General features: G+C 36.3%; 1 protein-coding gene across 1 annotated transcript; it reads left to right on the forward strand.

The window, feature by feature from the left end:
* LOC110307021 (ubiquitin-conjugating enzyme E2 G1) lies at positions 1–1,529 on the forward strand. Its single transcript, XM_021179217.1, has one exon. It carries the CDS (start codon positions 43–45, stop codon positions 553–555), a length of 513 nt encoding a protein of 170 aa, XP_021034876.1. The 5' UTR covers positions 1–42; the 3' UTR covers positions 556–1,529.
* Positions 1,530–12,325: the final 10,796 nt, after the last annotated feature.

Consider the following 12,325-nt stretch of genomic DNA (forward strand, 5'->3'; position numbering starts at 1 on the left):
CCGTCGAAGTCCCGGTGGCGGCCCGGGCTCTCGGTGGGGAGGATGACGGAGCTGCAGTCGGCGCTGCTACTGCGAAGACAGCTGGCAGAACTCAACAAAAATCCAGTGGAAGGCTTTTCAGCAGGTTTAATAGACGACAATGATCTCTATCGTTGGGAAGTCCTTATTATTGGTCCTCCAGATACACTTTATGAAGGTGGTGTTTTTAAGGCTCATCTCACTTTCCCAAAAGATTATCCCCTCCGGCCTCCTAAGATGAAATTCATTACAGAGATTTGGCACCCAAATGTTGATAAAAATGGTGATGTTTGCATTTCTATTCTTCATGAGCCTGGGGAGGATAAATATGGTTATGAGAAGCCAGAGGAACGCTGGTTACCTATCCATACTGTGGAAACCATCATGATTAGTGTCATTTCTATGCTGGCAGATCCTAATGGAGACTCACCTGCAAATGTAGATGCTGCGAAAGAATGGAGGGAAGACAGAAACGGAGAATTTAAAAGGAAAGTTGCCCGCTGTGTAAGAAAAAGCCAAGAAACTGCTTTTGAGTGATGTTTATTCAATAGCTAGTAACTTCACTTATTTCAGGGTCTCCAATTGAGAAACATGGCACTGTTTTTCCTGCACTCTACCCACCTATTGCTGGACTTCTGTTGTAATAAGTTGGCAAACTCTGGCTGGAACTGGGCTGCAATAAAACATNCCAGTCATTAATGCTGACAAGAGCCTAACAAGTGCCAACTAAAGATGATTACGCATTTTGAATTCTAATGAACTGTTTTAACTTTCAGGAAGAATTGTAAAGACCTGTACATAGCACAACATGATCCGGATAATATATATACTGTTCATGTACATCCACAAACACACCTTGTACCAAATAATGCTTTCTTGTAGTAGAATAAGAATCGTGTAAATTCNAAAAGACTTTAGCGGGTTTTCTTTTCCCATTCATTGTTTTTTATCAGTTCAAAAAGATTCCTTAAAGCATGTCAGGTGAAAACCAATAAGAATGAAAAGTTTCCATATNATTTCCTTTAAACCATTGAGTCTTTCATTACATTCTTTCCATTTACTAATCTTTTATATTTTCTTTGTTTTGTCACCCCCCCCTTTCCTTTTATCTCTTATATCTGCCAGAAAGTTCTCAAATCATTTAGTTAAAATACTGAAATACTAGTAAATTACTTGAGTTTTTCATGATGACTTCAGAGGAGGGGTCATCACTAGGTGCTTTGTCCTTTTTGTACTCTGATTCACCCATCTCTTGGATTGGATGTAGCAATAACATTTTCTGGCTGTTGAGAGCTCTTGATCCTAGTCATTATCTCCTGAGAACTTTAAAAATAAAATGTAAAGGCTGTTCTAAGTTCATCTTAGTGAAATTTTTTCCAAACAATACAAAAATCCAGACTTGGTTTTATTTTTGCCCTTAAGTTGTCTAATATTAAGGTTGGATGAGTATAGCATGCGCAGCTATAGGCTTTCTACATCTGGGATTGCTATTAAAAATGCTATTTGTCCTATTACCCTTCTCCTTAGTCCATATTTGTTTCTTCTTACAGCAGATTTTCCTCACCTATTGTACAAAGAAATTGTGATGTATATTTTCATGTAATTTGATTTTGGAATTTTGTCACCTTATGTAGTGAGTTCTTCCAAAATATAATTTTTTCCAATAAAAAAAAAAGAAAGAAAATTAAAACCAAGCTTATATTCTCTTTGTCATTATGGTATATAAATCAGCATATCATAATGTTGTTGCCAGGGACAACAATAGTTTTGTGCCCATTATATGGTTATAATGTTAAAATCAATAGAAGACTTGCTGAAAGAGACGTCACAATATTTCTTAGGCTTCTCTCACACTTATTTTTGAATCATCAGACAATAGGCTTTAAAGAATATGGGATAATAGGTCATTCTATTTTTTTACATAGAGCACACTTATTCTTTTCAGATAGAAATGAGTGCAATCACATTAAATATCACGCACTGTGTGCAGAGTTGGGTAATGATCTCCATCAAATAATGAGTGCAGAGGGTACACTTCACTCCAAGAGCCTTCTGTTCCAGCTGTTTCTACTTATCTTAATTTTCCTAATTGGGTTACAATTATGCTGCGAATGAGATGTTAACATGGGAATTGGAGCTATTCGACAAAAGGGTTTACTTCTTTTATTGTTTTGTGGTTCTTAACTTTCAGAGGCCTGTTTCATGCTACATGTTAATTAAAAAATATTACACTATAGTTTAGACCAGCTAATGGCATATAAAGAGTAGCCTATTTATTCAGCCATAGATTTAAGAATTAAGGTGTGAGCATGATAGAATGTTATTTAAAACCATTGTAATACCTCATATTGGTTTCTGGTCTCATTTTGAGTTTCGATTTTATTTACTAATGTGAAAGCTGTCGGCTGGCCAAGACTGGAATTGATATGGTGAAAGTGAGGGGTTTGTGACTACTTAGAAATCATTGCTATTCAGAGTAAAATACTCAGATCCAGACAGAGAGCATGTGTAATATATGGGAGTATGCTGAGATAGCAGAACTCAGGTCCTACTTTACTGTTCCTCTATCCAAATCAATTTCAACAAGATACCCAATATATGCATTTCATACTTTGTAAACTTATGCTAAAATGTAATTGTAATGACACTAAATTTTAAAATGTCATTCCCTCTTGTACTTTTATTATTATTAAGAAATTATGATATCATAATTTCTTACTAATATACTATGAAATTACCAATAATTAATAACTTTTAAGAGTTAGACATTTCAACATGAGTATTATAAGAAGCATAAGTGTCAAAGGGTTTCACTGAAAATATGGTATTATGTTGGACTTTTAACCTGTTCAAGAAACGCTAGATCATGCCATTTCTCCCCTGCCTGTCCTCTTCCTCTCCCTCTCTCTCTCTCTCTCTCTCTCTCTCTTGCTTGTTTGTTTATCTAACTTGAGACATGGTCTCACCCTGTATCCCAACCTGACCTAGGTCAGGTTAGTTTTGAGATAGAGGTGATTCTCCTGCATAAGCATCTCAAGTGCTAGTTTATAAGCCTGAGCCACCACACTAGCTGACAATTTAATTTTCTGAACCTTCTGTGAGCGGTACCATAAATTTTAAAAGGGAAATAGAAAGGATTACAAATCTACAAATATCTAATCTCACATTTTTTGACAGTCCTTCTAATAATTAAAGTTACTTTATGTTCTACTTAAATAACTGTACTTTAGCAGTTTAAAAATATAATTAATAACTATTTATTTATTTATTTATTTATTATTTCTGGAGCAACCCATTCCTCTAGAACACATGCTTTCTTCCTCTTACTGGAGGAGCCCCATACAGGAAAAGCATTTTCCAAACAGGAAAAGCATTTTCTTTGGGAAGCATTACAGCCAGCATGGTTATTGATTGTTGCTGCTCACTAGGAACTACCCTGTTATGGTCCTTACATTAGTGAACAATCTAGTGCTAATATTCTTTTATATTACATATAATTATAAAAATAAGTATTATAACTACACAAATTCTTGTTTCTCTAGTTTTCTTCATTTTTTTACTTATTTAAAGGAATTTTTCAAAATACCTAGCAAATTTTTGAAAATGTATTAAGTATAGGAAGTAAGAGATATTTGTGATATTTTCTGTACTACTGCAAAACTTAAAACTATTTTACACTACAGTGACTTTAAAACATGACTGTTATATTATAATAATTTTAAGAGTTGTAAATGGAGAAAATGTCTATTTATCATAATATTTTGCCTAACTTTTCTTAGCTGCTATGTCTGAATTTGGCTGTGGAACAGTATCAGGAATATTAGTTTTGTGCTAACCTAAATTTTCCTTGTGGTTTGATCTTCCTGGATGCATTTTTACTCCAAATATTAAATTCTGTATATTTTCCTGATTTCAGTTATCTTACAAATTGTAATAGTCTCAATGAGGTATGTATGACCCCTGCCTCCAAATCTTTCTACATGAGAATGTGAAGTTCACAGGAATATGGTGGGTAATATTTTAATGTATTAGTCAATTTAGTTTGCAAATATCTTACTGAGAATTTTTGTGTCTATGTTCATGAGACATTCTGTGTCTTTGTTTATTAGAGAATAAAGATATAATTTTCTTCTTTTCTAGGTTTTGGTATCTAGGTTTGTCTGGTTTTGGTATCAGAATGATACTCACTTCATAAAATTTTAAATGTCACCACTTTATGTGTTTTAATCAATACATGTGTTTTAATTTGAAATATAGGTGTTAATTCATTTTTGAAAGATCTGGTACACTTCTGTACTGTATCACAACGTATATAGACTTTGGGTCAGGTATTTTATGCCTGCCCTACATCACTGGTTATTTGGGGGTAATATTTAAATTTTTCCATCACTTTGTTTTAATGTTATGTTATATTTAATATATATATCCCACATTCAAGGGTATTTGAGCAGTCAAGAGAAGAGAGAGAATAGAACATTGAGTGGGTTTGGATGTGGGTGGATCTGGTAGTAGTTGATGAGTGAGGTTAACTATTCTTAAAATATTTAGAATGAAGTTCTTAAATAATTAATAAATATAGTATTTAAAAATTTAGAAGCAATGGTAAGAAATTGTGAATGTATCACAGTCAACAAAGATCATACAGCTGAAAATATAGGCAACCATATCCTATGTTGTTTGTAAAGTGGTTTTTTTTTTCTTTATAAACATTGTACTGTGGATTAGTTGAAAGAAATTTGTGTTCTTTCTAAATCTATGCAACACCTAACACTCATTAGAAAATGGATCACAGGGTTCCCAATGGAGGAGCTAGAGAGAGTACCCAAAGAGCTGAGGGGATCTGCAACCCTATGGGTGGAACAACAATATGAACTAACCAGTGCCCCCCCAGAGCTCATGTCTCTAGCTGCATATGTATCAGAAGGTGGCCTGGTTGACCATCACTAGAAAGAGAGGCCCATTGGTCATGCAGACTTTATATGCCTCAGTGCAGGGAAATGCCAGGGCCAATAAGTGGGAGTGGGGGTGGGGAGTGAGGGGGAGAGGTGGGACTTTTGGGATAGCACTGGAGATGTGAATGAAGAAAGTACCTAATTAAAAATAAACAAATAAAGTGTAAATTTACAACAAAAAAAAAGTGGGAGTGGGTCAGTAGGGGAGCAGGGTGGAGGGAAGGTATAGGGAACTTTCGGGATAGCATTTGAAATGTATATAAAGAAAATATCTAATAAAAATAAATAAATAAATAAATTTTTAAAAAAGAAAAGAAAATACAATTAATAGTCAGAACTGGTAATGGGAAGAAATGGCAAGAACTAAAACTATTTCAGTGGAGATAGCAACTGGGTGCAGGATCTCATGAGGAGAAGTTGTTGACAGGTAAAGATGTATTTTGGGTTCTTTTTCTTTGTATTATATGTGACTTTAAGGCAGATGCTATATACTGAGTAAATGGTCAGAAATCTATGTTTTTAAATATTTTTTATTACGTATTTTCCTCAATTACATTTCCAATGCTATCCCAAAAGTCCCCCATACCCCCCCCCACTTCCCTACCCACCCATTCCCATTTTTTTTCTTTTTTTTTTGGCCCTGGCGTTCCCCTGTACTGGGGCATATAAAGTTTGCATGTCCAATGGGCCTCTCTTTCCAGTGATGGCCGACTAGGCCATCTTTTGATACATATGCAGCTAGAGTCAAGAGCTCCGGGGTACTGGTTAGTTCATAATGTTGTTCCACCTATAGGGTTGCAGATCCATTTAGCTCCTTGGGTACTTTCTCTAGCTCCTCCATTGGTAGCCCTGTGATCCATCCAATAGCTGACTGTGAGCATCCACTTCTGTGCTTGCTAGGCCCCCATTCGATAACAGGGTAACCTCAATTAAAATTGATAATTCACATTCTTAATTCCAACTTCTGTTAAAATATGAAATAGAGAAGTGTGCCATTTGAGGTTGTGACCTGGTGAATGTGGAAATGGCTCCACCAGGCAGTGTCATTACAGTATTTCCTCAAATGTAAGGGAGACATCTGACCTGAACCCTAAAGCAATAGTGAGAAAGCTATAGAGCTTTTGCATTACCAGCTACTCCCCCCCTCCAATCTTAGAGGGAAAAATGTTTTGTTTTGTCTTTTAAAGTTTCTGTTCAAGGAACATTATGGACTCTCAGTGATACCCCCACTCCTCCCCCCCAAAAAAAACCCCTCAGCCTCAGTAAAAACATTTATTTTATTTTCCTCTGAGGTAGAGATCAAGAACAAACAAGGCCTACAGTTTTTAAAGGTGAGAAGCAAATAGCTTTATGTTGGAAGTACATGGTGATATTTGGAAAAAGTCAACAAAAATGACATGAGAACCAAGCCATAAGATTTAGAAAGAATTTTGTTTGGTTGGTATGTTTTGTTCTGTTGTTGTTGTTTATGTGGCATATAAAAATTATTGCTTATTATGAGAAAATGTTTTATTTCTTTATGATACAATATTTTGTTTGTCATTTGCTTTTACAATACTTATTAAGAATTCTATAAGGCAAAGGACTTTGATATGTGTGGATCCTTCCCTATCAAACTATATTTCACAAGGCAGATGTGTATTTATTCCATACTTGAGACTATAAGCCTTACACAAAGTTAAATGATATTGTAGGCTGAGATTTTTTCCTATTACTTTAACTCTCATAAGAATTATCCATGTTTTTTGGGGGGTTGTTTGTTTGTTTGTTTGGGGTTTTTGTTGTTGGTTTTTTGTTGTTGTTGCTTTTTATTTTGATAATCTTTATTCTGTCCTACTATTAGTAGCTCATTTTGCAGGCAATAATATTATTTGTTATTGCATGAAGGATTTAGGTGAACTAACCCAACATAAATTTGCTAGTGTATATCACTGACTTTGCATAGATCAAGTTACAATTGTTGGTTTTGAAGATCATTGTGTTATGTATTATATTCATAACATATAATAGAACATGGTTGTAAAAGTTGAATGTGGGATCTCAAAATAATGTCACGGCTCTCAGTGAGCATAAGCATGCAAAAGAGGCTGTGATCTCTCTGCAAATACTTAAACCATTGGTTAAAAGAAGCTGTAAACACAGTCCATTTGATTCTACACAAGTACATCATACAACATTTCTGAGAGAGTGCATTTTGTCCAAAGAGAAAAGATAGATGCCAAGTGATAGAATCCAGTGGTGCCTTACAAAAACAAACTTAAGATAAATGGTTATCAATACAAATTCTCTGTTTCTCTGCCAGTAAAATGGGGATATTATTAGTTGTGTGTAACAGAATATTATCTTACAGCATCACTTCTGAGATAATCACCAGGGATTTCTGGAAACTCAGTACTGGCCATTCTAAAGATGTGATGTATTGGGTTTTGAAAAGTACAGCTTCACTTGAGACCTCTCTAGGGTTCTCTCCATTGCTTGGAGAAGAGTTCAGGATTTAGTCACCCTAAGGATCCTTCCTGGGCTGCATAGCCAGTAAAGAGAACAATACTAAAACACATTAAGCATTTGCACAACAATTTTGAAAACAAAAAGCCATGTACATGCTTACCTATCTGCTTTATGGTCTGAGAACAAAGTCTGTTCTGTGCATTTGAGAAATGGAGGTAGGCTACATCAAGAAGTGACAGACCTGTCTTTTATGCTGTGGTCTTTATGTCAGTACACAAAGGATGAGAGTCCTGTCAAGAGCTAAGGCCTGTCCTTTCTCAGACAAGGTTGATGAACCCATTTAAATAATATATTATTACTTTAATGTTCCCCTTCTTTGCACTAACCTGGTCTTAGGTACATTTGAAACATGGAACATTGGAATGGTAATAAAACACTTGATCCTTTTCCAGGGCTGTTCAGAATGTGAATGATTTCTGAAAACATCGTAATTCAAAATGTGAGGGTTCACAATTTCCAAGGAAATAAGTGTTTACCATCTATCTTTATTCAATATGACAGGACCTTTTTACTTCTATACTTTGGCTGTGTTGAGGATTAACATCATAGTATTTCCTGAAACGTGCAAATAGGAATATTCTCAAGGCATTAGCAAGTAGTTGTACCCAATTTACAAATGATAATTTAAGTTCATATTTGAGGAATAGTCACTATAAGAATCTAAAAGTGCCTAGTTGGCTTTGTTTTACTAATATTATAATAGTTGAACTTTAAAATACCACCTACGTGGAGTTCTGTAGGCTTTTGTATGTTCCTGGGCATCTCTGTACATATACACAATGGAGTACTACTCAGCTATTAAAAAGAATGAGTTTATGAAATTCCTAGGCAAATGGAAGGACCTGGAGGGCATCATCCTGAGTGAGATAACCCAATCACAAAAGAACTCAAATGATATATACTCACTGATAAGTGGATATTAGCCCAGAAACTTAGAATACCCAAGATATAAGATACAATTTGCAAAACACATGAAACTCAAGAAGAACAAAGACCAAAGTGTNGACACTTTGTCCCTTTTTAGAATTGGGAACAAAACACCCATGGAAGGAGTTACAGAGACATAGTTTGGAGCTGAGACAAAAGGATGGACCATCTAGAGACTGCCATATCCAGGTATCCATCCCATAATCAGCCTCCAAACACTGACACCATTGCATACACTAGCAAGATTTTGCTGAAAGGACCCTGATATAGCTGTCTCTTGTGAGACTATGCCGGGGCCTAGCAAACACAGAAGTGGATGCTCACAGTCAGCTATTGGATGGATCACAGGGCCCCCAATGGAGGAGCTAGAGAAAGTACCCAAGGAGCTAAAGGTATCTGCAACCCTATAGGTGGAACAACAATATGAACTAACCAGTACCCCGGAGCTCTTGTCACTAGCTGTATATGTATCAAAAGATGGCCCAGTTGTCCATCACTGGAAAGAGAGGCCCATTAGTCATGCAAACTTTATATGCTCCAGTACAGGGGAACGCCAGGGCCAAAAAGTGGGAGTGGGTGGGGAGGGGAGTGTGGGGGGGAGAGTATGGGGGACTTTTGGAATAGCATTGGAAATATAAATGAGGAAAGTACCTAATAAAAAATATTAAAAAAGAAAAAACAATACCACCTACTTAAAGACAGGCAAATAGCTTACAGTTTTAAAATAACCATCACTGATAGGAGTGAAGCCCTGTGGGCCAGCAGAAAGAATGGAAACAGGCAACCTCCTGAGGTAGGACGTAGGGGCCTTTTAGAATGTAGCAGAAACTTGGGAGGTAAGAGACTCTCAGGACTCAGAGGAAGAGATCTTAGATGAAATGATCAACAGTGGAGAGAAGGAACTCGTATAGTTTACCTCCTGTAGAAAGACAGGGCTTCAAGTGGGAGGATGGGGTTGCCATCACACAGTCTAAAACTCTGACCCACATTTGTTCTTGTCTAAAACAACTGCAGGGAAAAATGGAGAAGAAACTGAGAGAAAGGAGATCCAGTGACTGGCCCAAATTGGGATCCAGCTCAAGGGGAGACTCCAAGGTCTGACACTATTACTGATGCCAGCCAGGCAGCATAGACTAGTTGACCTGAGGTCCCAGACACATATACAGCAGAATAATACCTGGTCTGGCCTCAGTGAGAGAAGATGTGCCTAGCCCTGGAGAGACCTTAGACACCAGGGAGTGGGGAGGTCTGGCGGGGGTGTGTGGTGGTGGTTGTGGGGACATCCTTTTGGAGAGGGGGGAGGAATGACATGAAATACTGTTGGAGGGTGGACCAGGAGGGGTATAATGACAGGATTGTAAAAAAAGATTAAAGAATAATAAAAATATTGTGTTAGTTAATTGTTTATAGCCTATTTGCACCCCCAAAGAATTATTTTTAGTGATTTCTTGTGTTGTAATGTAATATCCTCTCAGCATAAGAACCACAGTCTTCAGAGCAAGTAGGACTACTTGTAAAAGACATTGGAGACTGGGCCTGTTGACAGTTGATGTATCCTCATAGATAGAAGGGTAAGGAAAAGCCACTGGACCCTCGCTTGAGATGCTAGCCACTCCCTCACATACCTCTGGATCATTTACATGTAATTCTGCCCTATCTACATGAGATCTAGTCTTTACTGTCAGAACACCAAAAATAAAGACGTGCCAGAGGAATTGTGAGTGTTTGTGAAAAAACTTCAAGTAAATAAGACAAGAGCCTTTGTGACATCAGTTTCTTCAAAAGCATGGAATTTATTTTGGAATGTGCTCTTGTGCCCTCTCGGAGTGAGTGTACTTCAGATTGTTCATTACAACTGGCTATTGTTATTTGTTCAAAAAAACACATTTATGCCACATACAGCTTGCCCTTGGGATTATATATAGCTTGAACTCATGAGACCTTTCTTATGTCTTAGAGTATAAAATGTCAGATGTTCTGTATAAAATTACCTATTGCATGAGATTTAAGTCCACCTTAACTTTTGGCTTCATTCTCAGAGGTTACATTGCCTGTATCATGATAAATGAAAGTCTGGTAGTCTAGCGTGTATAAACTTAAAATTTATTAAAGGGAAGGCTCCATCTGTTCAGCTATGGGGAAGTCATTGTCATGCTGGGGTAAACATTTGGAGGGATGGATGTTTTGGAGTCACCTGAATTTCTGTGAGCAACCTCTGATTCATGCTTTGTAAGCTAAAAAAAAAAAAAAAAATCACTGCTTCTCCCAACTGGACTCTTTTGAGAATATTCTTTAGTGTGTTGTTGATGTTGCATAAGAGGGTTAATATCTGTTTCCAGGAAAAAGTTATGGTATTTTCCTAAACAATCCAAACTTGTCCTTTCTAAAGTACATGTTAGCATTTGAAAGTTCCAATATTATTTTAAACCAAAAAATATAAGTAAATTTTTGTATTATCACAAAATTGAAGAATATTATGATGTCCACACTGACTGTGGAATTTCCCATTGATAATAAATAATCATACTGTGGTGTATTTGTGCTTTGTATAGATTCAACATGAATAGATACTGCCCACAGAGTTTTTAAGGTTTGAAATAAGAGCACAAAGAAAAGAGATCAATAAAGACAGTTCATTATCTTAATTCTTCTATATGTTTTAAACATCACCATTGTCTTATGTTCATTAATCTGATGACCCACATCAACAATGAATTCCCATTTCCTTTAGTAACCTACACTGTAATTCAAGTGTGATACTTCCACCCTTACGATTAATTTATACTTTACACAAGCTGCAAATGATTTTTGTCTTTAAAACATTCAACTATATTTTAAGTAAATAATTTCAAATACATGCAAGTACAAAAAAAACTAGTCTGCAATAGTCAATTGTTAATGTGTTATAGTTTTTTTTAATAAATGAGGTATGACTTAGCTAGGTCTATCAGCATGTAAAAAGACAATGTTTATTTCTCATTTCTATAGGATTCTATTTTAGAATTATGTTTATAGATGTTGAATGTCCAGCTCATTCAGTAAGGACAAGTTGGATAAATTTGAACGGTGCTTGCTAATAACAAATAACCTGATATGTTCTCTGTACCATGATCCATGTAAAACCAGCTTATAGTAATTACGTTTAGATTCCCAATAAAGACAAAACTGTAGCAATATGCTGGGTCTTGCAGGGGTACATAAGGAGAGGTATAACACAGTTCCCACTGCTGGAGCATCACCAGACTATTGACCTCCAAGATCCCCACGTGTGCTGATGGATGTTTTTGCCCTGACGCTGATCTGCTGTCTTTACTACTCTATTTTCAATCTTTCTTTCTAGGGAATATACTTCCCCATCATTACTCAGAGCTAATCACACCATAGTAATTGAAACAGATGCAGTTTTCAAAAATGAGGAATGGAGATGATCATGAGGCAGTGAACAATGAGGAACAGGCCTTCCACTTGGCCTTTAGAGACATGAGAATAGATCTAGACACCATGACCACAAAGGCCATAATAGCCTACATAGTCTTTTGTAGAAATAGCCAGGATGAACTTGGGGACATCATGGATAGAGAGTTAAAGTGGTCTCAGGAAGAAAAGCTATGGATAGAAAAAATGGAAATTATATATGATTTAAGAATAAATAGTATTGGAGTGGGGGGGGAGTGGGGAGGGGGAGCGGGTGGGGAACTTTTGGGATAGCATTGGAAATATAAATGAAATAAATACCTAATTTTAAAAAAGAATAAATAGTATTAGAAGGAGAGCACATGAGGCTATGGAATTGCTAGGATGAGGAAATGAAGATTAGGGAATTAAAAGATGATGCAGGAGTATATAAAAATTAATACTCTTTTTCTAACTGTTTAATGAATTGGAGATAATAATGCATGGAAATATATCAGAGAAGCTAA

This window comes from Mus caroli, chromosome 12, assembly GCF_900094665.2.
Source record: "Mus caroli chromosome 12, CAROLI_EIJ_v1.1, whole genome shotgun sequence".
NCBI classification, from domain to species: domain Eukaryota; kingdom Metazoa; phylum Chordata; class Mammalia; order Rodentia; family Muridae; genus Mus; species Mus caroli.

Excerpts from the sequence above, each read along its gene's own strand:
- LOC110307021 (XM_021179217.1), top strand. The coding sequence starts at position 43 with ATGACGGAGCTGCAGTCGGCGCTGCTACTGCGAAGACAGCTGGCAGAA.